Genomic DNA, 23,716 nt, shown 5'->3' with positions numbered 1-23,716 from the left:
CTCTACCATGGAATTTCAAAATTTACTGAACAGCAAAGTCTTTTCCATATCCTGGAATACCACTATATTCTTTAAGATTTGGAGGCTACTTTCTGATACTTACAGCAAGGTTATTGGTAGTGGTACTTCCTTTTCTAAACCCTCTTTAGAGTGGAAGAGCACATTATTGTCCAGTTCCTATGAGATGGAATGGGATGACCTTATCCGAGGCCTTTCCCAGACAGCTCAGCAGACGCAGGTTGGTAACAGCGAGAATCTTTGTCTGGTATGTGCAACATGATTCGTAACTCCCATTTGCTTCCAACAATTTGGTGAATACCTCAGCTATCTTTGTTTCCCCAATTGCTTTCCTGATCGTACATATGGTGGTAGCAGCCTCTCCTGGAGCTCCCTCTCAAAGGCTGCAATACAGCAGTAGCAATTATCGAGGTTGAGAGGTGGTGTTCGGTTACAGTCAGTCATCCCTTCAGGTTCCCTTGAAGCAATTATGGTTATGTTGGATGAAATGGTACACTAGCTTCTCCCAGCAATGATTGTGACATCAAGCCACATCACAAGGAATGCAATGTGATCTTGGAAAAATGAGCTTTCACCAATCCTGTCTCTCTGTTGTACAATTAAAGTTGTGGAGTGTTGTTTCCATTTTGGCTGTGTCTGGTCATGTTGGAAACACATGAATTACTTCACTCACTGTTCTAGAAAAGCTTCCACTGCTTTTGAGGATTTGTCAGCTTCTAATACACCCGTCCCATTTTAGTATGAGTTAGGTAACATGGGTAAAACATTATGGAGAATATGAAGGGGCAAAGAGACTTCAAGAGGGGACAAAAAAGGGCAATTCAACTTTCTGTAACATTTTTTGTGGCTAAAAATGAGTCTTGTAACGAGTGCTTGGGATGGAGAAATACTTTTATTGCACATTAAAAATATTGAGTTTGTCATTGGAAACAATTGTCACAAAATATAAAACATTTTCTGGTGTAAACCATTTTGAAACATGATTACTTTGAATACTGTAACTGCAGCTGTAGAAAGTGATGCTGTGATAGATAAATTATTTGTCAAAGATCTACTTTCTCTCTCTAATTCTGTACCCCATCTTGGGGTGAAAAAGCATTGAAGGCCGTCAGTTGCTGGAATCAGGAGAATGTTGATCCACGATTATTTTAAAGTACAATCTTGAAGGAGCTGAAAGGCAAACAAAATATCTAAATCTCAGAGGAAATAAGAAACTGTGACTGTTTACTTGCAAGTGTACGGCAGAAAAGCTAACAAAACCTTAGTGGATACAAGAGGAGTCTCCTCACTTCTAACAAAAATATTGGGTACTTTGTAGGTGTTGTATAGCTTAATTCAGGAGCTTCCAACAGGTGAATATGAGCAGTACATTTCTATTTGTATCTCAAAAATAGAATTTTAGATATGTCATGTGACCTGGATTGGAACCTTACTAGAATGATCTCAGCTGAAACACATTTCACACTACACGACATGTTCTCACTCAAATCAGAAGGTTATTGAATCTAAGATACCAGGACACTTAGCACCCTGTTTATTTTCAGCAGAAGAAGTTAAAATCAGCTTTGTCCGCATGGACAACCACACAGGCATTTTGCACCAGAGACCAATTACAAAGTTCCTGAACTGTTGACCCAGTCATGTTGAATGAATCACCAGGTTAGAAATCAAATGTGCTCCCTTGGTGAATTGAGACTTTAGTATTCGAAACAGCATTCCTTTTCTCAAAGGACACATAATTGACTTGCATCCTTTTGGGCTGTTGCTCAATTTCTAGCTAAAACACGTTTCAGCTAGTGAAAGAAGAACCATTACATTTTGCTTACTGTACCTCACAAAATCAGGCGACCTGGAGATGACATGCTGAAATTCTGAGAGGTTCACGGTTCCATCTTTATCAATATCGGATTCTTCCAAAATCTGAATGACACAGTGAGTATGTGTAAAGTATTTTAGAAGTAGATTGGATATACGCCCTTTACATTTTCTTGGTGTTAAAACTGGCAAAACAATCTGAACCCAGTTATCGAATACAAAAAGTTTCTAAACTGGAGCTTAAAGTTTACCAATTAACCCAAGATGTGTTCACCTAATGACTTTAAAAAGCTAGTATCTAAACATCACAAATATGCTCTAGGCACCAAGCAATGAACAGGCAGCTATAAGCCAGTACTTGAAATGCTGTGAATCACTAGATTTAAATCTCAGAATATTGATTATTGTACGCATGCAAACTGCCTTTTGTCTCAAATTCTAGTGTTTGTTCTGTACCAGCTGACAGACCTCCACCAATCATGAAGCTGGGTTGGTGACTGTCTAGGCTATAGACTTGTTACATAGAATCAAAACTGATCAGATTTTCTTTTGGAATGACAGGAATATAACCTTATAAAGGAAAATCAAGTCTTCCATATAATGGAATTTAACAGCTCACCAAGATCCAAGCACCTTCCAAACTTGTAACCTCCACCATCTAGAAGGACAAGGGCAGCAGATACAAGTGAACACCACTACGTCCTACAATTTCCCCTCCAACCCACACACCATCCTGACTTGAAAACATATCACCATTCCTTCGTGGTAGCTAGGTCATAGTCCTCTCTAAGAAGACAACTCACCATGCTACCTTTTCAAGGGCTTTTTGGAGTGGGCAATAATTTTTGGCCTGTCCACTGACACTCGTGCTCTGTGAATGAATCAATTAAAAAAAAACACACAAACCATGGACCTTGGAGCTATTTTATAGAGTCATATAGCACAGAAACATCCTTTGGTCCAACCAGTCTATCCTGAACATAATCCCAAACTAAACTAGTTCCCCCTGCCCACTCCTGGCCTATATCCCTCCAAACCTTTCCTATTCATGTACTAATCAAAGTTTTGTTTAAAATGTTGTAATTTGCCTGCATCCACCACTTCCTCAAAGTTCATTCCACACACTACATCATGACTGGTTATTCGAGGTGATACCAAATACCCCTGACTAATTAAAATCTCTTATGGTTAGTAATAAGTTAACTAATTCAAATAAAATTAACCAACTGGTGTCACAGTAGGCTCACTAGTTCTACTTGAAAAGTTGTCAATCTGTGACGTGAACTGTCCATCTATTCTGCCAGACCTGCTGAGCATTTTAACCATCTGCAGTATTGTGCTTTTTGTAGTATCACTCTTAAGTTTCTCATTACAAGTGAGAGGGTCTAACCAGGCATAACTAGAGTACAACTCGCTATTGAAATATTCCTGCCAAAAAATTAAGTATTCGATTGTTACATCTAAAATTATGATTTTGTCAGAGAATGCAATTGGAAATTTCCTTAAATTAATTACTGTAAGTTGTGAAGTTCCAGCTGATACTCTTGAAGCACTGAATATTTTACTTTTTCCACTTCACTACCACAAATTTCCTACATTGAAAATTAATGTTTGAGGGGCTGGAAGGAAATTATTTATTCCTCTAAAGTTGTTGCTTATTATAAAACAATGTCCTCTGATTAATTTGATGGCTGTCAGTATGGGGTTTCAATGCCAACAAGAAAACTAGTGACACTTAGTGACTCAAGTTGAAAGGATATACAGGCTTATTTGGACACCGTTCTAGCTTAGTTGGTGTGCTTCTTCCATCATTTAGATTATGACCATAGTCTGCTGTTATTCACAAGCAATGGGTGCTTGGGCTAGATACTGGACATTTGTGCACCCCTTACCCTGCCTAGAATCTATTGCTAGAAAACAAGATTCAGACTTTCGATGAAGGAGAAAGTAAGGATCTTATGTCTCAAATGCAAATAAGTTGAGAAGCCGACACCGATCCCTACTGATGACTCTATATAGTGCTTCCTTTAGGTAACACTTATCCAACTGCAATGCAATACTTCAAACATCCTGAGCCATAGTCAAAATTCCACCAGAAAAGATCATGAAATATTTAAACACATTACTGTTTTCTCTCCATTAACGGAAAAAACTTTCAGAGACCAACAAGGTTACTGGTCTGTAATGTCAGAAAGAGATTGATGCATGAAGGATGATGAAACCAGACTAAATAATAAATAGAGAGTGAGCTGGATTTAAAAGCCCACTTTCTACGACCTTAAGATGTAGCAAAGCACTTCACAGCTGCTTGAAACAGAGTTCAGACACTTATTACAGAAACGTAGCAGCCAATTTTGACACAGCAAATGGATTTCTTACCTCAACATTTCTCTTTACTCCTGAACTGTAAATACATTGTTCTCGTGCTATCATCTAAACTGTCACTGAGCTCATTGCATTACCACCACCTACTCTAAAACTTTCACAGGACTTTAATTCTTTTCTTCCACCTACAGCTGCAGTCTTAGTGGGGAAACTATGGGAGCAAGCAAGGAGTTATACTGTTCTATACTTAAGAGTTCTATCAAGGTTTCCTATTTAAATAAAGATGTTCTTTTAAATATATTAAAGTTCGCAACTTTTCAGTGAGAGTTTCCTTACATTTTGAATCAGCTGGTTCATTTCTGCCTCCGTCAGTTGTGTATCAGGTGTACCTCCTGTTAGACAATTCACCAATTTCTTCAAATCCCCCTTATCTAAGGTGCCATCATCATCAAAATCTGTAAGCAGTGTCAAAATAATAAATGTTTTAGAACAAGCTTCATGTTAAGTCATTGTTACCCTTTAAAACAGACCTAAAATTCTTCCATATGAAGCCAACCCTCAACTTGTTGTGCAACAAATAGATGGCCTCCGTTCTATATCCATGATATATTTTATGTACTCCATTTTAATCTGGGGTCAGAAGTTCCTTGCAGGGACTACAAAATCCCAAGAGTGATAAATTCTCGAAGACCTCAATGTGTTGAAATAACAGACAACCTTTTATACCTTCCCCAAATGTTCAGTTCTGCATATTGAGCATGCACAATGAGTGTTTGTAAGGAAGGTACTATTCTTGTCCAAAAGATCCACATTATTAACAAGAGCCATTAGATAGGGAACTTCAAAATCCTCCTGCTAACTGGATTCTGGGTTTTAACCCAGCTAAACTTAGTTTCAAAGAAAGGTTGGATTATGAGGGGCATGAAAAAGGTGGATAGGAAGCAGCTGCCCCTCTTAGTTGAAAGAGTCAGTAACCAGAGGGCATAATTTTAAGATGAAAGGAGATTGAGGGGATTTGAGGATTTCCCCACCAGGGTGGTGGGAATCTGGAATACACTGCCTGCAATATTCTTGATTGGGGGATTCCAGTTGGTCCCTAAATACAGGATAAGAATTCTCCTTTTTCCTCACTCTTATAGGGAAATAGAAAGAGGAACACTGAACATTAGCTTGTTCAGGAATGCTACAAACAGACAGGTCTGTACATGGCGGTCCAGAGTATATGGGAAAACCAGTCTGCTAAAGTCCACAAGTGGAGTACAAGAATTAAGGCACCGGTGTATTTGCAACAGGCCATAGTATCTGCATTGTTACCCCCGGAAGATTAGACTAACCAAAAATTCTGAAAGCATAGTGTGACTTGATCTCAGGAGTTGCTGAATCACTAAAAGCACTCAGCATGTCTAAGAAATCCTCAAAAGACATACTCCCGTCCTTTTCAATTGCAGTTGAGAACACCATACAGATTCTCTCTCTGAAGGGGTTAGCCTGTAATTGAAAGAGAAAAGTTAGTTAAAATTGTTGATGATTTTGTTACAGATCATTGCAATTCTGATCATTCACAAGTGAGTTTTAACTGTGAATGGTAGTTAATCATCTTGCAGTAGACGTCGCAATTCTGTCTAGGACATCACAGGAGCAGCCAGCAGCTGTTATACGAGAGAGCTGATGCAGTGAGTGTTCACAGATTATTCTACTATAAAGGTTGTCATGGCCAAAAGCAATCCTATCCTCACCCAGCAACATCTTCCAGGAGGTGATGAACAACAATGTTGACATTTCCTCCTTGAGCTCCGAGGACTTTTAACCTGACCCATTTGCTTTAACCAATCCACTTCTCCGTTAGCACCACCTAAAACATTGCAGTGATGTTAGCACTTCGCTGAATTGTTTTCACTGTTGAGAACAACTGGGACAGAGAGATTTCTCCAGACTGATAATTGAACAAGAGTCATAAATTCTACTTTGGAGGTCTTTCCATACCTTCAGTTCTGGCATCTCACAGATTCTGTCCTTTGAAACTCGTGTGTTTTGGAAGTCAACCAGATCTTTTGAAAGCAGCTCCGCAAATATTCGATAAGCACTTTGTGGATAAAAGAGTTAATGAGCATTAATATTTTAAACCTCTTTAGAATGGATCAAAATTAACTGCGCAAATTCTTCAACCAGAACTGCAGATTAATGTAATTTAGGAGCAGGATGCAGGTTAATGTTTATGGTAAAGAACCAGTACTTGTGCCCAAAACTTTGAATGTTATGCTCCTCAAATGCTGCCTGATTTTTCCACACTTTTCAGCTCTTATAACATTGTCTGCTAATGGAGAGCAGGGCAATTAATGAATTAATCTTGTATTAATTGTGAAATCTTACATCAAGGACTTAAAAAATAGTGGATGTAATTGGATGCATTTTTGACAAGTTTATTTGCTCCTTATGAACCCTGCTCTGACCAGTAGCTCAGCAATTTCAGATTGCAATAATCTCTTATTTTCACAACTCTTTACCATTATTTAATCTTCCATTCTGCAGGGTTTGTTTCAGTCTTTCATATTCTTGTTTAGCCATGCCACATCCTTGCATTCAGTTCAGACATTAAAATGTTCTGGATTATGCATTAATTCAATTGAAAGATGAAAATGACTAGGAAATTTGTCACAATCGTCATGAAGTAGCTATTTATTCACAATTATCAAGCTACTGATTATATGAATCATTACTCTTTACATGTTATGCTAACTCCTTTTTAGGAACAGTTTCACATAACCAAATTTCATCTAATATCTCACCCAACCCATTCTTGAGAGCATCTACACATTGAATGTTGACTGCAAATTTGTATTTTAGTTCAATATAATGCCTTTGCAGGGGCTGTTTCATTATTATTTTCGACTTACTTTAATCAGAATAGAGGAAGCTTTACTCTGTATCTACCCCCTGTGTTGTTCTTGTTCTGGCAATGCTTGATGGAGACAGTGTTGAGGAAACTTTACTTACAGTTTACTTCCAGTTTAAAAGAGTCAAGTGGGCTTTAATTTCAGTTAAAAAAGAGAGTAGAGGCAGCTTTACTTTGTATTTAACCCACATTCCTGTGCATGATACAACTGAATGGGAGATATAGATTTATGCAAGTGTTTGATGGGGACAGTGTTGGGGAGCTTTACTTACACTTGCCTTTCAGATTAAAAGAGTAGGCATTGAGTATTGATGACTAGTTGACTGCAGAGGCTTCACATCAAGTCTATTGCTCTCCCTGTATAGTTACACAGTATATACAGCAAATCGATGCAAGACGTCTGGATGTTTCTTATCAGAGAATCAAATAATCAACTCCAGTGTCAAAGCTGCCACATTTGGTAAGATCAGCATAATCCAAGGATTGAATATTTACTGTTACTGATCTAGAACAGTCATTGCCAGAGTGGAAAGTATACTTGACAATAAGCTAGAACCACAGCACTCCAGTGGATGCTGGATCAAACAATGGTGAATTGAGGAACATTTCCATTACTCTACAGAGACCATGAAACAAAATATAAAATCCTTCACTTACTGCAGAATGTCTTGCTTTGTTAAAAAAGTCAGTTCCTAAAACAAAAACAAATCACATTTAAGCACTGGTGCTGGCACATCCCTGTCAGCTGTTATAGTACGTTCAGGCAAGTCAAGCTATGATCCAACCACTAATGAATAATGGATGTCTTGGCCTTTATTTCATTCAGGCGATTAAAAAACAAAATGTATCCTCCATGTTTCTTATAGTTCACTTAATTATCACAGAAAATGCTAGAAATATTCAGCAGGTCAGGCAATATCTCTGAAGAGGGAAACAGGTAAACTTTCAAGTCAATGACTTTTCATTAGAACATCCCTAAGAAGCTGATTTGTTTTCACTCTCCACACACACTGCCTGACCGGTTGAGTATCCCCAATATTTTCTGTTCAGATTTCAGATTTCCAGCAGCCCCAATAATTTACAATTCGTTATCAGTTTGGTTCATTCGAACTTCTCCTCTAGGATCAAGCCATGCTTCAAGGCTGACCCTCCAGTGCATCAAAGCTATTGCATCAATAATGCAGACTGTTAGGCTTCATGTTAAATTGCTACAGAGCTATAATGAAGGTGAGTAGCTCTAATAACCGAGGAGAAAGTGGGGACTGCAGATGCTGGAGAGTTCCAAGTCAAAAAGTGCTGCACTGAAAAAGCACAGGAGGTCAGGCAGCATCCGAGGAGCACCTCCTGCGCTTTTTCCAGTGCTGCACTTTTCAGCTCTAATAACCTTGTCAACATTGCCAGCTAATGGAGAGCAGAGCAATTAATGAATTAATCTTGTATTAAATGTGAAATTTTACCATGTACAGCTGGTTTCCAAACTTACATCAGGGACTTCAAAAATAGTGGATGTAATTGGGTGTGTTTTTGATAAGGTTTCTTTGCTCATTATGAACCCTGTTCTGGCCAGTACCTCAGCAATTTCAGACTACAATAATCTCTTGTTTTCCTAACTCTTTCTACCATTATTTAATCTTCCATTCTGCAGGGTTTGTTTTGCCTTTTCATATTCTTGTTTAGCCATGCCACATCCTTACATTCAATTCAGACATTAAAATGTTCTTTTCCTGTTGCTGCAAAGTCTCATTCCCTTGGCTAGGTCAATAATATTAGAAACCAATATGTTCAGTTCATAAAGTTTAAAAAGAAGTGCTGGAGAAAGTCAGCAGCAGTATCTGTGGCAGGAGAAACACTGCTAATGTTTTGAGCTCAATGACATTTCTTTGGACTTTGTTTTTATTTCTATGCATCTGCATTTGTTTGCTTTTAGGTTCTTTTCATAAATAGGTTTGAGACAATACTGCAATTAAAGCAACAGTAATCATCCAGACCAACTTACGAATTATTGAAAGAGTTACAATAAATATTTTGGGTTTAAATTTATTCTAAATACTTGGAAATTATAGTTTAACGTATCTATGCTGGGGACAAATTCTCCCAAGAAGAATGTTTTTTTGTTAAAGTTGCATTTTATTTTCTCACCTGATATTCAGAAAGTTGCTCTTTTGAGAGGTGACTGGCGGACCCCCCCATGTTCCAAATGTGACCTGGCTGACTTTGATTTCTGGATCCTTTGAAAAACACACACACTGGTATCAGCACAGTGGTATCAGCACAGTGGTATCAGCTGTCCTTCTGAAACTTTGTCACTTTTAATTAAGTTGGACCTGAATTTGAAAACATGGAAAAATTGTGATCAAATGGGGGCACAGCAAATGTTATATTATGTAAGCCAGTTATTGAATGATTTTTTTTGTTGTCATATGAACCAAAATGCAGTGAAAAGTGTTTTGCATGCCATACTGGCAGACCATACCATACAAAGTGCATCAGGACAGCAGAACAGAGTGCAGAGTACAGTAGAGGAGGTGGAGACGGAGAGAGATCAACATTAACATTTGAGAGGTCTGTTCAGAAATGTAAATACAACAGGGAAGAAGCTGCTCCTGAATCTGTTTGTACTTGTATTTAAACTTTTATAACTTGCCCAAGAGAAGAGGGTGGAAGAAAGTATTAGCTGGGTGAGAAGGGTCTTTGATTATGATGGTTGCTTTTCTGAGGCAGAGGCAAGTATAAAGTAAATGGGTGGAAAGCTGGTTTGAGAGATGTTCACGACTCTCTGTAGTTTCTTGCGGTCTTTGGAAAAGCAGCTGCTACACGGCGTTGTGGTGCATCTATTAAAATTGGGAAAAGTCCTTATGGATATGCTGAATTTCCTTAGCCTGAGAAAGTAGAGACGTTATTCTGCTTTCTTAACCATTGCATTGACATGGGTGGACCAGGACAGAATGTTGGTGATCATCACTCCCAGGAACCTGATACTCTCAACCATCTCCACTTCAGCACCATTGATAGTACCCTTCACTCTGTTTCCTGAAGTCAGTGACCAACTCCTTCATCTTACTGATGTTGGCTTTTACACCATGCTGCTAAGCACTATATCTTACTCAGTCTCATCGTTATTTGAGATCCAACCCCCAAAGGTGATGTTGTCAGCAAACTTATAAATGGATTTGGGGCAGAATTTGGCCACACAGTTGAGTGTGTGTAAGGAGTTTAGTAAGGGGCTGAGTTCCCAGCCTTGCAGGGCAACAGTGTTGAGGATTATAGTGGAGGTGGTGGTGTTGCCTATTCTTATTGATTGCAGTTTAGTTGAGTATCCAATTACAGAGGTCTCAGAGTTTACAGGGGAGTTTGTTTGAAGTTATGGTAATAAATGTGGAAATCAACAGGCAGGAGTCTGATGTAGTACCTTACTATCCAGATGTTCCAGGGATGAGTGTAGGGCCAGCAATCTGCCATGGACCTGTTGCGCTGGTAGATGAATTGCAAGTGATCAAAGCAGACTGGGAAACTGAAGATGATGTGAGCCATATCCAACCTCTCACAGCACTTCACAATTATGGAAGTCAGAGCACCAGGCAGCAGTCATTGAGGCACACTGCATGATTTTCCTTTGGCACTTGGATGACTGTGGTCTTCTTGAAGGTGAAGACTTCAGATTGTCGTAAGGAGAGATTAGAGATGTTTGTGAGTACTCCCACAAGCTGGCCGCACAGGATCGGGCTGCATGGCCGGGGACTCCATTCGGGCCAGTCACTTTCCGTGGGTTCACTCTCAAGAAGGCTGATCTAATGTCTGCAGTGGAGCCCATGGGTGCAGGTGTATCTGAGGCTGTTGGGATAGGTAACATCATTCCATTGCCTTTTGGTTCAAACTGAGTGTAGAATGCATTGAGCTTGGTGGGTAGGGACATACTGTTGCCTGCAATTCTGTTTGACTTTGCTTTATAGCCTGTTATGTTGTGTCATTTACACAGAGGAATTAAGTTTTAATTCCCTCTTTAGGATCTCCTGGTACTTCATCCTGAAAGATTAACTGGAAACGGCAGTGAGGGAAAACAAGACCGACGAGCCAAAGCTCCCAACTACCAACCATTACGCTTTATACATACCTTCATACATTATAAATTAGATCATGATGGTTTGGTTTCTTGTTACAAAGACTACAATGTAATGGAGTGTAACCAATACTCATTCTTCTAATAATGGAACATAATGGTTGCACCGTGCTAAGTGGTTTTAGCTGGAGCTCTGACGATATCATTAGGTTCAGTGTCCCAAACGATGCGGAGCTCCCGGTCTTCTTTTGAATTATTACTAACTTTATAAAGTTTCACTTCAGCAAGTAAAAATGTGTAGGAGCAGAACTCCTCCTCGCAAAACTCTTACTGAGATTGGCTCCACACAGCTTTTGAGTTGCCTGCTGTTGTATGTGACTGTCTCACGGTAATCAAGGACTTGGTGCACAGACAACAATCTCTCCCTCAATGTCAGCAAAACTAAAGAGTAGGTCATTCACTTCAGGAAGCGAGGAGGATACGGCTCTATCTACATCGAACGAGCTGAGGTGGAGATGGTCAAAAGCATCAAGTTCCTAAGAATGAAAATCACCAACAACCTGTCCTGGACCACTCGCATTAAGACAGCAGACAAGAAGGCACAACAACGCCTCTTCCTCAGGAAGTTAAGGAAATTCGGCTCATCCATAAAGACCTTACCAACTCATTCGGATGCTTCATAGAAAGCATACTATCTGAGTGCATATGGTGTGATACAGCAACTGCTCTGCCCAGAACCATAAGAAACTACAAAAAGTTGTTCACACAGCCCAGATCGTCATGGAAACCAACCTCCCATTCATAGACAGTTCTTGTTGCCACAGAAAGGCAGCCAACATCAAAGACCTTTCCCACCCAGATTATAATCTCTTCCAACCTCTTCTGTGAGGCACAAGATCCAAAAATTTAAACATGTACCAACAGGTCCAAGAACAGCTTGTTCCTCACTGTATCAGACTTCTGAATTGAACTTCCAAATTTCAAACCTAATGTTGATCTTGCTTTATGTACACTTTCTCTGTGGCTGTAGCTTTTTATTCTTCACTCTTCAATCACCCTATGATCCTTGTGTCCCCGAGTGTTATGATCTGTTTGTACTGCAGACAAAGCAAAACTTTTCACTGTAGCTAGGTAAATGTGACAAAAATCAAATCAAATCTAATAATCACACCTCTCTCCTGCCTGTTAACCAAAGACAGACTTTGTTGTGTGTTTTCTTTTTAATTTGCTAAACTCAATTCCTAGCTATAGGAATTCTCATTCTCTAAATATATAAGGAATGAGTGTCCAATAAACAGCCATCACAAGATGTGACTAACAAGTGCCTGATTCAAATAAAAGTTCCAGTGCCTTTTAAAAAAGAAAATCAATCAATCCTTCAAGCTCAAGTCCACAAAATTATTAAATGTGAAGTATATGAACAAAACTATCTTGAAGTAATCCAGTAGAGAACTCTCTTCTCACCACATTATTTATTAAGCTTTGGTCCTTATTGCTATCAACAATTGTTTTATTAGTGACAAGATCATTATGTTACTTCAGCTCATTCAGAGAATCCTCCACATGAAATTGCCATGCTCCCAAATCAGTTTTGGGCTTTTTCCCTGCATGATCTTACCTAGAAATCCCATCCTTATCAGTCAATCATCTTGGATGTGAGAAATTTTCTCTGGCAAATTTCAATCTCAGTTGTTCTGGAGATATGGTATATGTTTGAGGGCAGTTTCTTTGAACTGTCTTGTCATTATTCAGGGTCTTGGTAAGAATGCTCGACCATGAATAACTTGGAGAAGTTCCACAAATGTTAGCCACACCAAAGAAACACAATTACGAGCCTTACAGCAGTAGCAGGCATTGAACTATTAACTGGAAGTAGTCTTAAACACTTGAGTGATGTCAGTTACTGAGCTAAGGGACATGTTCTCAGCTACAAAGAATGTTTGAAGTTTGAACTCTACTATTTAGAGATTTTAATTACCTTTTTCACTGAGAACTACCTAGGGAGGGAGTGCGAAAGCAGACAGTTAGGAATTTAAAATTTAACATTATAAGGCAACACAGCCTATGGCTCGGGTTAGCTGACAGGCTGCAGGTTGGATTATTGGAAGACCGATTAATGTATTTCCTGAGATTAAAACATTGGGTGTTAACTTGCTGGATGTTAGTACAGAACTTCAAATAAGAAAATAAACAGCAGGAAAATGACACAACTCATCAAGGGGGTGTTACGTTTAAAACCACAATTTGTACACAACACATCACATTGTCAAAGAAAGCAACAATTTTCCCACAGGGGAATATAAGTGCCCAGGTGTTACAAAACACCTGGAATGGCTCAGCGGGTAGCTTGGCAGCCTCACAGCGCCAGGGACCCAGTTTCGATTGTACCCGCAGGCGACTGTCCGTGCAGAGTTCACACATTCACCCCGTGTCTTGGTGGGTTAGCTCTCAGTCCAAAGATGTGCAGGTTGGGTGGATTGGCCATGCTAAACAACTTACAGTGCTCGGGGATGGGCAGGTTGGGTAGATTGGCAATGCTAAACTACTGACAGTGCTCGGGGATGGGCAGGTTGGGTGGATTGGCCATGCTAAACTACTGACAGCGCTCGGGGATGTGCAGGTTGGGTGGATTGGCCATGCTAAACTACTGACAGCGCTCGGGGATGTGCAGGTTGGGTGGATTGGCCATGCTAAACTACTGACAGTGCTCGGGGATGGGCAGGTTGGGTAGATTGACCATGCTAAACTACTGACAGTGCTCGGGGATGGGCAGGTTGGGTAGATTGACCATGCTAAACTACTGACAGTGCTCGGGGATGGGCAGGTTGGGTAGATTGGCCATGCTAAACAACTCACAGTGCTCGGGGATATGCAGGTTGGGTAGATTGGCCATGCTAAACTACTGACAGTGCTCGGGGATATGCAGGTTGGGTAGATTGGCCATGCTAAACTACTGACAGTGCTCGGGGATGTGCAGGTTGGGTGGATTGGCCATGCTAAACTACTGACAGTGCTCGGGGATGGGCAGGTTGGGTGGATTGGCCATGCTAAACTACTGACAGTGCTCGGGGATGTGCAGGTTGGGTGGATTGGCCATGCTAAACTACTGACAGTGCTCGGGGATGGGCAGGTTGGGTAGATTGGCCATGCTAAACTACTGACAGTGCTCGGGGATGTGCAGGTTGGGTAGATTGGCCATGCTAAACTACTAGTAAAAAATGAGGTCTGCAGATGCTGGAGATCACAGCTGCAAATGTGTTGCTGGTCAAAGCACAGCAGGTTAGGCAGCATCTCAGGAATAGAGAATTCGACGTTTCGAGCATAGTTGGGTAGATGATTCATATGAAATACACGGTTACTGGGATAGGGTGAGGGTGCCAGCCTAGGTGGGATGCCCTTCAGGGGGTTGGTGTGGACTGGATGAGCCGAATGGCCACGCTGTAGGAATTCTATAAAAACCTTAGTACATATTTACGGCAATTAGATATTTAAAGAAAAGGTAAACTTACCTGGAGAGAGAGATGCTGGCACAGGGTGACAAGCGAAAGGATCGTAAGTTAGAACTGGAGGAACTAAATTCAGCCGAGGGCTGAACAGGACCTTAACTATCCCAAACATTAAAGTTAACCGAATCATACTAATATTGGTTTGCAAATATCCGTACGGGAAACATTCTCTCAAAAGATAGACGTGGTTTGTAATCGAACAGAAAGCGCAGCGACAGTGAGTCACTTCCAACCAGCTTCCCCTCTGCTGTTAGGATTGGGACTTGGCCCGAGTGAGCAACTCGCTCCTCCCTCAGGGCGCGGTTAGGAACTGGAGCAGGAGAAAGCTTGACAAGGCTCACTTCTCTCTGTATGTGTGGGCTACTGGTTATAGTCTCCCCGACAAAACAAAAAGGATTGTAACTAACGGAGCGCTTTCCACAAAGTGGACTCCCTTCCACAAGCTGGGACTCCTTTACGGCAGCATAAGGGGCTGAGGGGTGGTCCTGCGAGAGGTCTATAAAATCCTGGGTGGCAGAGATAAGGGAGATAACCAACAGCTTTACCCTAGGCTGGGGGAGTCTAAAACTACAGGGCATACGGTTAATGTGAGAGGGGAGAGAGTTCAGAGGGGCATTTTTCCCCCCCACAGACAGGGTGATGAGTATCTGGAAAAGGCTGCCAGAGCTAGAGGCGAATAAAATTTCGTTTTTAGACCTTTAGACACGGGATAGGTATGGAGGGATGTGGACCAAATGGGAGTAGACTCATTGTGAAAACTAGACAGCACCAGCAGGTTGGATTGAAGGGTCTGTTTCCCTGCCACAGACCTCTCTCGGACTCTATATCCCCAGCAAGGGAGATGACAAAACCAGATGGATTCAGCTGCATCTTCCTCTGGGAATAAACACTAAGTAAGTCCTAACTGTTTTATTCGCAGCAGGTCAGGCAGCATCCAAGGTACAGGAAATTCGACGTTTCGGGCACAAGCCCTTCATCAGGAATGAAGCTAACCTGCTGTGCTTTAACCAGCAACACATTTTCAGCTCTGATCTCCAGCATCTGCAGACCTCACTTTTTACTCTGTTTTATTCCCAATAATTTTTCCATTAACTTGAAATTACATATCTAAATCAATAGCGTGAATATCTTAGTACGTAGATAGAGGGCATATATGAATAGTCATACAGCACAGAAACAGACATCTTGGTCCAAACAGTCCATGTTTTGCTGGAAAAGCGCAGCAGGTCAGGCAGCATCCAAGGAGCAGGAAAGTCAACGTTTCGGGCATAAGCCCTTCATCAGGAATGAGGAAAGTGTGTCCAGCAGGCTAAGATAAAAGGTAGGGAGGAGGGACTTGGGGGAGGGGCGATGGGAATACGATAGGTGGAAGGAGGTCAAGGTGAGGGTGATAGGCCGGAGTGGGGTGGGGGGGCGGAGAGGTCAGGAAGAAGATTGCAGGTTAGGAAGGCGGTGCTGAGTTCGAGGGATTTGACTGAGACAAGGTGGGGGGAGGGGAAATGAGGAAACTGGAGAAATCGGAGTTCATCCCTTGTGGTTGGAGGGTTCCTAGGCGGAAGATGAGGTGCTCCTCCTCCAACCGTCGTGTTGCTATGGTCTGGTGATGGAGTGGACAGGGGGCAGGGTGGGAAGAGGTGTAGTCTAGGTAGCTGTGGGAGTCGGTTGGTTTATTGTAAATGTCCATGTTGATTCGGTCTTCTTCAAAGACCGCAATTTCCCCCCAGACGTGGTAAAAACGCCATCCCATATTCCCAATTCCTTCGTCTCCGCCGCATCTGCTCCCAGGAGGACCAGTTCCAACACCGCACAGCCCAGATGGCCTCCTTCTTCAAAGACCGCAATTTCCCCCCAGATGTGATCGACGATGCCCTCCACCCCATCTCCTCCACTTCCCGCTCCCCGCCCTTGAGCCCCGCCCCTCCAATCACCACCAGGACAGAACCCCACTGGTCCTCACCTACCAACCCACCAACCTCCATATACATCGTATCATCCGTGGTCATTTCCGCCAACTCCAAATGGACCCCATCACCAGAGGTATATTTCCCTCCCCTTCCCTATCAACGTTCCGGAAAGACCACTCCCTCCGTGACTCCCTCATCAGGTCCACACCCCCCACCAACCCAACCTCCACTCCCAGCACTTGCCCCTGCAACCGCAAGAAATGCAAAACTTGCGCCCACACCTCCTCCTTTACTTCCCTCCAAGGCCCCAAGGGATCCTTCCATATCCGCCACAAATTCACCTGCACCTTCACACACATCATCTATTGCATCCGCTGCACCCGATGTGGCCTCCTCTATATTGGGGAGACAGGCCGCCTACTTGTGGAACGTTTCAGAGAACACATCTGGGACACCCGGACCAACCAACCCAACCACCCCGTGGCTCAACACTTTAACTCCCCCTCCCACTCCACCAAGGACATGCAGGTCCTTGGACTCCTCCATCGCCAGACCATAGCAACACAATGGCTGGAGGAAGAGCGCCTCATATTCTGCCTGGGAACCCTCCAACCACAAGGGATGAACTCAGATTTCTCCAGTTTCCTCATTTCCCCTCCCCCCACCTTGTCTCAGTCAAATCCCTCGAATTCAGCACCGCCTTCCTAACCTGCAATCTTCTTCCTGACCTCTCCGCCCCCACCCCACTCCGGCCTATCACCCTCACCTTGACCTCCTTCCACCTATCACATGTCCAACGCTCCTCCCTTCCTCCTCCCTTTTATCTTAGCCTGCTGGACACACTTTCCTCATTCCTGAAGAAGGGCTCATGCCCGAAACGTCGACTCTCCTGTTCCTTGGATGCTGCCTGACCTGCTGCGCTTTTCCCACATCCACCACTTCCCCAGAAGTTCATTCTATGAACCACTCTATGTTAAACATTACCCATGTCTTTTTTCAATCTTTCTCCTCTCATCTTAAAAATATGCCCGCTAGACTTGAAATCCTCCATCCTATGTGAAAGATACCTGCCAGTCACTTTATCTATACCCTGTGACTTTATAAACCTCTATAATGTCAAGAATCAACATGTTGACAGGGTCTAAAGAAACATGGGGTGACTATCAATATCTAAAAGAAAAGGACATTAAATACTAGATTCGCTCAAGGATGTGTGTTGTGCTGATTACAAAACCCAAAAACTCCCAACAGTTAAACTACAGAAGAGGAAATCAATTGAAATGAAAACCTATATGGGCACTGTGGTAATGTCACTGGACTATTAAATACTTTGAGGACACATATTTAAATTCCAAAATTGAAAACTAGTCTTCATAACAGCAACCAAGACTGTTGATTGTGGGTAAAAAAAAATCCATCTAATTCACTAATTTCCCTTAGGGAAGGGAATCTGCCACCCTTATCTGGTCTGGCCTCCATGTGACTCCAGATGCCCAGCAAATCCCAAGTGGTTGACTCAACTAGTTTCTGAATGGACCTATTAAGTCATTTATTTCAAGAAAATATTAGCCTTGCGAGTGACACCCGCATTCCAAAAGATTTTTTTTAAAAACTTCTTAAAACTCTGCTGATAATGGTTCAACTTCAGAAAAGACAATTGCTGCCTTTGAATTTAAAGAAATGTAATAATGGGCTCATGTGGCTGCAGTGAACGGGTGTAAACAATCTCCACATGAATTTCTTTTAACTCAGTTCCTGACGTGAGCCTTTTGCCACCTGCTTAAACAGTTTCATCAATCCTGATTTTTCTCGAGTCTCAATTTTCACGGCACCTTCATGCTGAATCTGCTACAACACCGTTTCAAATGAAAATTATTTCTGTATCACCTTTTTGTTTGTTCCAAATCTCAGTCTAACAACGAAGAATGTATAAATCTCTCTCTCTTTTGCTACTTCTGCAGCTATGATGTGTCCTTAATAACTGTTCTGTACCTTAACCTGTTATATGTTATAGAACTGATCCAGTCATTACCATTCACTTGTCTCAGTTCTCAATCTATCCACTTACATTCCAACTGGAAGACTTCAAATAAAGTAACTATAATTAACCACGGGCTGCTTTGGTTAGTTTGTGTCCTATCACAGAGGTTTTCCTGTCAGTTCCATTCTGACCTTCGTCCTGACAGAACTGTGACTTGAGCATAAACATCTAGATTGACCATTCAGCACAGTACCAAGGGTTGCATCTTTGGATATGTTAGTCTGAATATCACATTCACCTTCTCAGGTGGATGTATAAGGTTCCACAGTATTAATTTGAAGGTGAAGATGAAATTTCTCCCCACTGTCCAGGTCCAAAGTGCTTATCCCAATCATAGAATGATGGATCTGTACAGTGTGGAAGTAGGCCATTCAGCCCATTGAGTCCACACCAACCCTCTGAAGAGCATCTCACCCAGACCCCCCAACCCTATCCGTGTAACCCTGCATTTCCAATGGCTAACTCAACTACTCTGCATGTGCCTGGGCAGTATGGGGAAAATTTAGTGTGGCCAATCCACCTAACTTGTATATCTTTGGACTGTGGGAGGAAACCCACGCCGACATGTGGAGAATGTCTTTGTGAAGTTCGCACAGTTGTCCGAGGGTGGAAATGAACCCGGGTCTGAGGTGCCAATCAATGAGCCATCACGTCACCCAATTAACATCGCACAATAAATTATCATGCTACTGTCTCTCCTACATTAAAACTCTTTGAAAAGCACTTTGGAATGTCCTTTTGCCATGAAAGGCACTAAAGAAACATATTCTGTTGTACTTATTGTGACCTATTACAGTTCACACATTTAATTCCGAATACATTGAGGATTTGCTGAACTACCAACTCTCTGTAAAACTGAGCTCTGAGCTCCTGGCATCAAACTCTCACCAGAATCAAACTGAGCTTATTCATTTTGAACTACCATTAAAATTATAGAATGAAAGTTCTCACCAGTTCTTGGCTGTAACTTCAATCCAAAATTCCCATCAGTGCCAATTTATGAATTTAGCAAACTTCCTCCTTTAAAAGCTCACGCGTTTTTCCTTTCACCAATAATGAAACACAAGCAGCTATTTATTATTGCTGTGTATGAGGAAACAATGCAGTACTGAACTGTGGAAGCATTGTAAAGTAATAAACAAACAAATGTTGACCTGCTATCAGTTCTGCTCACTGGCTCTTTATGCAAATTATAGCTGTACTATTGAAATCTCAGCAATCATCCACTTAACTCTTGCAAACTCTTTCAAATTACTAACAGGATGTAGGACTCCTGGGAACAAAGTCAATAAAATAATTTTACTAAAACTATAACTAACCGCATTCAAATCTGAACTCTATATCAGTGTTTCGTCATGCATTGGGCTTCCTGGGTGACCAGTTACTCAAAACCAGAAGGGGATTCACAAATACTATGACAATAATTTCATTTTCAACTCCCATGTTTCCTTTTCACTAATGACATTGTCAAAATATTATGATATTAATATTGAGCCTGTGTTCTAAATCCTATTCCCTGAAAGACTCAGGCTTGAGTCTTCTTGACTTTTCTTAATTAACGAATGTTAAGAAAAACGTACAAGTTATGAGTTGGCCACTTGGCCCCTTTAACCTACTTCACCTTCAATAACAGCATGGCTGATTTGATTATCCACATATCCACCTACCCCGATAACCACCTTTCATCCTGTTACTACTCAAAAATCTATCCACCTCTATTTTAAAAGTATCAAAAAGATTCTAGTTATGCAATTTTCTGAGGAAGAATGTGCCAGCGACTCATGACTGTCAGAGGGGGAAAAAAAGTACCTCATCTCTGACTCTGACACTGTATTTTTAAACAGTTGCTTAAAGCTCTAGATTTTCTCATTAGAGACGTTCATTCTATATCTACCCTGTTAAGTCTCTTTATATAAATGATCTTGTATGTTTCAGTCAAAGTGCCTCTTATTCTTCTAATCGCCAATGGATACAAGTCCAGCATGACCAAACTTTCCTCATAAGACAACCTGTCCATTCCAGGTAGTCTAGAGAGGTCGGAAGGTATATTGTGAAAACATAAGGAAGTTAGACATAGACATAGAACATTACAGTGCAGTACAGGCCCTTCACCCTCAATGGTGTGCTGACCTATGGAACCATTCTGAAGCCAATCCATCCTACACTATTCCATTTTCATCCATATGTTTATCCAATGACTATTTAAATGCCCTTAAGATTGGTGAGTCTACCACCATTGCAGGCAGTGCATTCCACACCCCTATTACTCTGAGTAAAGAGCCTACCTCTGACATCTGTCCCATATAGATCACCCCTCAATTTAAAGCTATGCCCCCTTGTGCTAGCTATCACCATCTGAGGAAAAAGGATCTCACTGTTGCTTTTTGGAGCCGAGGGGGAAGATTCAAGACTGAGTGGCACTGACAATCTACTCAATTAAGAAAATTCTACCAGACAATAGCTCTTTGATTGGCAGAGCTACAGTGTTAGAAGGGCAGTGAGAGAGAAAATGTGAGACCCTATAACCTAAAAGCATTTCTCTCTCTGTGTAGGAAAGCAGCGTAAGAACCAAGAAAGCTGAAAATGAATCATTCTAAGAAGACCCAGCATTGAATCAAAGAAAGACCATTACAGACAAACAACTGCATGTCATCAGTGCTGAAAATAATAAAAAAAGACAATCACTATTGTTATGGACCAGGCCAGAAGCCTCAAAATATTTAAGAAGGTAGCCTAGACCTTAATGTTTTCATTGCAGGTGGATATAGACAGGTTGAGTGAATGTGTAAAAATCTGACAGGCAGAGAGTATAAGGTGGGGAAAGGAGAAAATGTTCATCCTTCTGTCAAAAGCAGAATATTACTTAAACAGACAATGCAGAACTGAGAAATGCAGAGAGATTTAGAGGTTATGGTATATGAGTCACAAAAGGTGAATGAACCAATACAACATGTATCAAGGATATTGTTTTCTAATACAAGAGGAATTGAACATAAAAGTAAGAATAATATTGCTCCAGTTATACAGGACATTAGTGAGACCATATCTTCAAAACTGGTTGCAGTTCTGTCTCCTTATCTAGCGATGTCAATATATTAGGGAAGGTATACAAGATTGATACCTGAAATCACTAGGTTTTCTCACGAGGAACAGTTGGATACACCAGGCTCATTTCCACAAGAGTTTAGTAGAACGAGGGGTGACTTGGTTGAATAGTCTTGACAAGATAGACATGGAAAGGACGTTTCCTTGTGTGGGTCAGTCCAGAGTTAGGGAGCATCATTTTAAAACTGGGGGTCACCATCTCAGGACAGCAGTGAGAAGAATCATCTTCTCAGTATCTCCCCTGTCTAGTCATTTCAGAATAACTCATTCTAATTCCTCGAATACTCAATCTTTCAGAACGCAAACCCTTTCTTTCCAAGGATTGACCTTATGAACCCTCTCTGGACCACATCCAGTGTAACTAACAGACCGTGAATCAACTTTCCCTTGGTCACAGATTCCCTCATTGGGAGAGGGGAGGGAGGGAAGGTTTTGGGTGGAATTGGAAACCAGGTGGGGAGAAATTGAGAAAGAGTGTTCTGTCCCAAAGAAAAAATCCAGTCTGTCTTGAGTCAAACTCCTCCGAGGTGGTTCAGTTGGAAAATGCGGAGCTGGGCAGATGGATCAGGAGAAGCGAGCGGGCAGCTACTGACTTCCAAATGTCCACCTACTTTATGGGTTTCTCAGCCAAACCTCCTCCCACACAATAAACTCTCCTTCCCCAAACCCCCCAAACAAACTTTACAGCAATGTCAAAGTAATAAATATTGTTCTTTTGAAGACTCTGTTCCAGCACTAGTCTCAGACTTGCTTCTCTCTCTCTCTAAGTTGCTCCTTTGCTCAGAGTCGCCGGGTTACCTGCTCAGATCCCCCCCCCCGCGCTGCGTCGTTCCGTTCGGTCTGGGAAAGCAGGAGGGGCCGTTCCTTCTCAGAGGGAGTCCCGGGGCTGGGAAGCAGCGGCTCGGAGCCACACAGAGAGAGGGATAGGAGCGGGAGGAAACTAGGATTACTCCAAAGGGAAAGTAAAGTCCAACATTTAAAAACAGAACCGAGTTTCAAAACTTTACTGACCTGAGAACAACTTAACGCGGAAGTTGGGGAGAGGTTCCAGAAAGGGGCTCCGCAGAGCCGCCTGCTGTTGCAGTTCCACAAGAGACCACTCGGGCCATCGAATCTGCTCCTGGTTCACATGTTTCTCAACCCCACGGGGGGGGGGAGGCTAAAAGATTGTTGTTTAGAAAGTTACACATCTCAATAGGAATAAGACAATTAAAATAGCGACGTTCCTGGCCAAACTGACCATGAACAGGTCCAGGCAGCGGGCCGACTGCCTGCCCGTCTTCCGCGGTTACGTTAGAGCCCGGGTGTCCTTGGAGAAGGAGCACACGGTGTCCACCAACACCCTGGAGTTGTTCAGGGAGAGGTGGGCGCCGCAGGGAGTGGAGTGCATCATTTCCCCCTCTAACTCAGGCGACTGACTGTGTGGAGTTTGCATGTTCTCCCCGTGTCTGCGTGGGTTTGCTCCGGTTTCCTCCCACAGTCCAAAGATGTGCAGGTCAGGTGAATTGGCCATGCTAAATTGCCCATAGTGTTAGGTAAGGGGTAAGTGTGGGGGTATGGGTGGGTTGCGCTTCGGCGGGTCGGTGTGGACTTGTTGGGCCGAAGGGCCTGTTTCCGCACTGTAAGTAATCTAATCTAATCTAAAACTCTATTTTGATTTAGTCCCTGCCCTCCCCTTCGCTGTTTGATCACACAGCATTGCCCTTTGATGTGAAGGGCACTGCTTGTCACTGGCCACCAGGGTGTTTTTCTTTCTTCCTGGTGGTGGAAATTAAATAAAGATTTGTGCACTTTGTGTCTCTCACCTGCACACACACAAAAAAAGCGACGTTTCTAGGGAAACAACATTATAACGGAGCCAACTAGACCATCAGCTCGGAAATAGGGAGGACTGTGAATGCTGCAAAGTCAGAGTCCGTGGAATATGGAGCTGTGTTTTTTTCCCAGTTCCACGTTTTATCGACTGTTATTCCAGCTTGGAACAACAGAAGGAATTGGAAATTCGGACACGATTTTTAATGGGGAAAAGCTCAGAAAGACAAGCCAATGTTG

General features: G+C 42.0%; 1 protein-coding gene across 4 annotated transcripts; it reads right to left on the bottom strand.

The window, feature by feature from the left end:
- Positions 1 to 891: 891 nt before the first annotated feature.
- On the bottom strand, positions 892 to 22,762 carry LOC132834657 (calcium and integrin-binding protein 1-like). 4 transcript variants are annotated; one of them, XM_060853588.1, is made up of 8 exons: positions 22,676 to 22,762; positions 9,191 to 9,375; positions 7,709 to 7,743; positions 6,142 to 6,241; positions 5,493 to 5,646; positions 4,495 to 4,613; positions 1,850 to 1,938; positions 892 to 1,188 (listed from the first exon to the last, which is right to left on the bottom strand). In XM_060853588.1, exons 2-8 carry the CDS (start codon positions 9,239 to 9,241, stop codon positions 1,167 to 1,169), a joined length of 570 nt encoding a protein of 189 aa, XP_060709571.1. In that variant the 5' UTR covers positions 9,242 to 9,375; positions 22,676 to 22,762; the 3' UTR covers positions 892 to 1,166. The 4 variants fall into 4 exon arrangements, with proteins under 4 accessions (XP_060709571.1, XP_060709573.1, XP_060709570.1 ...); XM_060853590.1 differs by having other exon boundaries at positions 9,191 to 9,279; positions 22,676 to 22,714; XM_060853587.1 differs by lacking the exon at positions 22,676 to 22,762 and adding an exon at positions 14,618 to 14,865 and having other exon boundaries at positions 9,191 to 9,279.
- Positions 22,763 to 23,716: the final 954 nt, after the last annotated feature.

This window comes from Hemiscyllium ocellatum, chromosome 42, assembly GCF_020745735.1.
Source record: "Hemiscyllium ocellatum isolate sHemOce1 chromosome 42, sHemOce1.pat.X.cur, whole genome shotgun sequence".
NCBI classification, from domain to species: Eukaryota; Metazoa; Chordata; class Chondrichthyes; order Orectolobiformes; family Hemiscylliidae; genus Hemiscyllium; species Hemiscyllium ocellatum.
The sequence above is the reverse complement of the archived record's forward strand: the minus strand, read 5'-3'. Positions and strand labels throughout refer to the sequence as shown.

Bases quoted from the DNA above. Each gene is read 5' to 3' on its own strand.
- LOC132834657 (XM_060853587.1), bottom strand. From the start codon at position 14,744: ATGATTCGGTTAACTTTAATGTTTGGGATAGTTAAGGTCCTGTTCAGC. The intron at 5,647-6,141 runs GTATGGAAAGAC...TTTCAATTACAG, and splicing joins GTGAGATGCCAGAACTGAAG to GCTAACCCCTTCAGAGAGAG. The intron at 4,614-5,492 runs GTTAGTCTAATC...CACTGCTTACAG, and splicing joins CTATGCTTTCAGAATTTTTG to ATTTTGATGATGATGGCACC.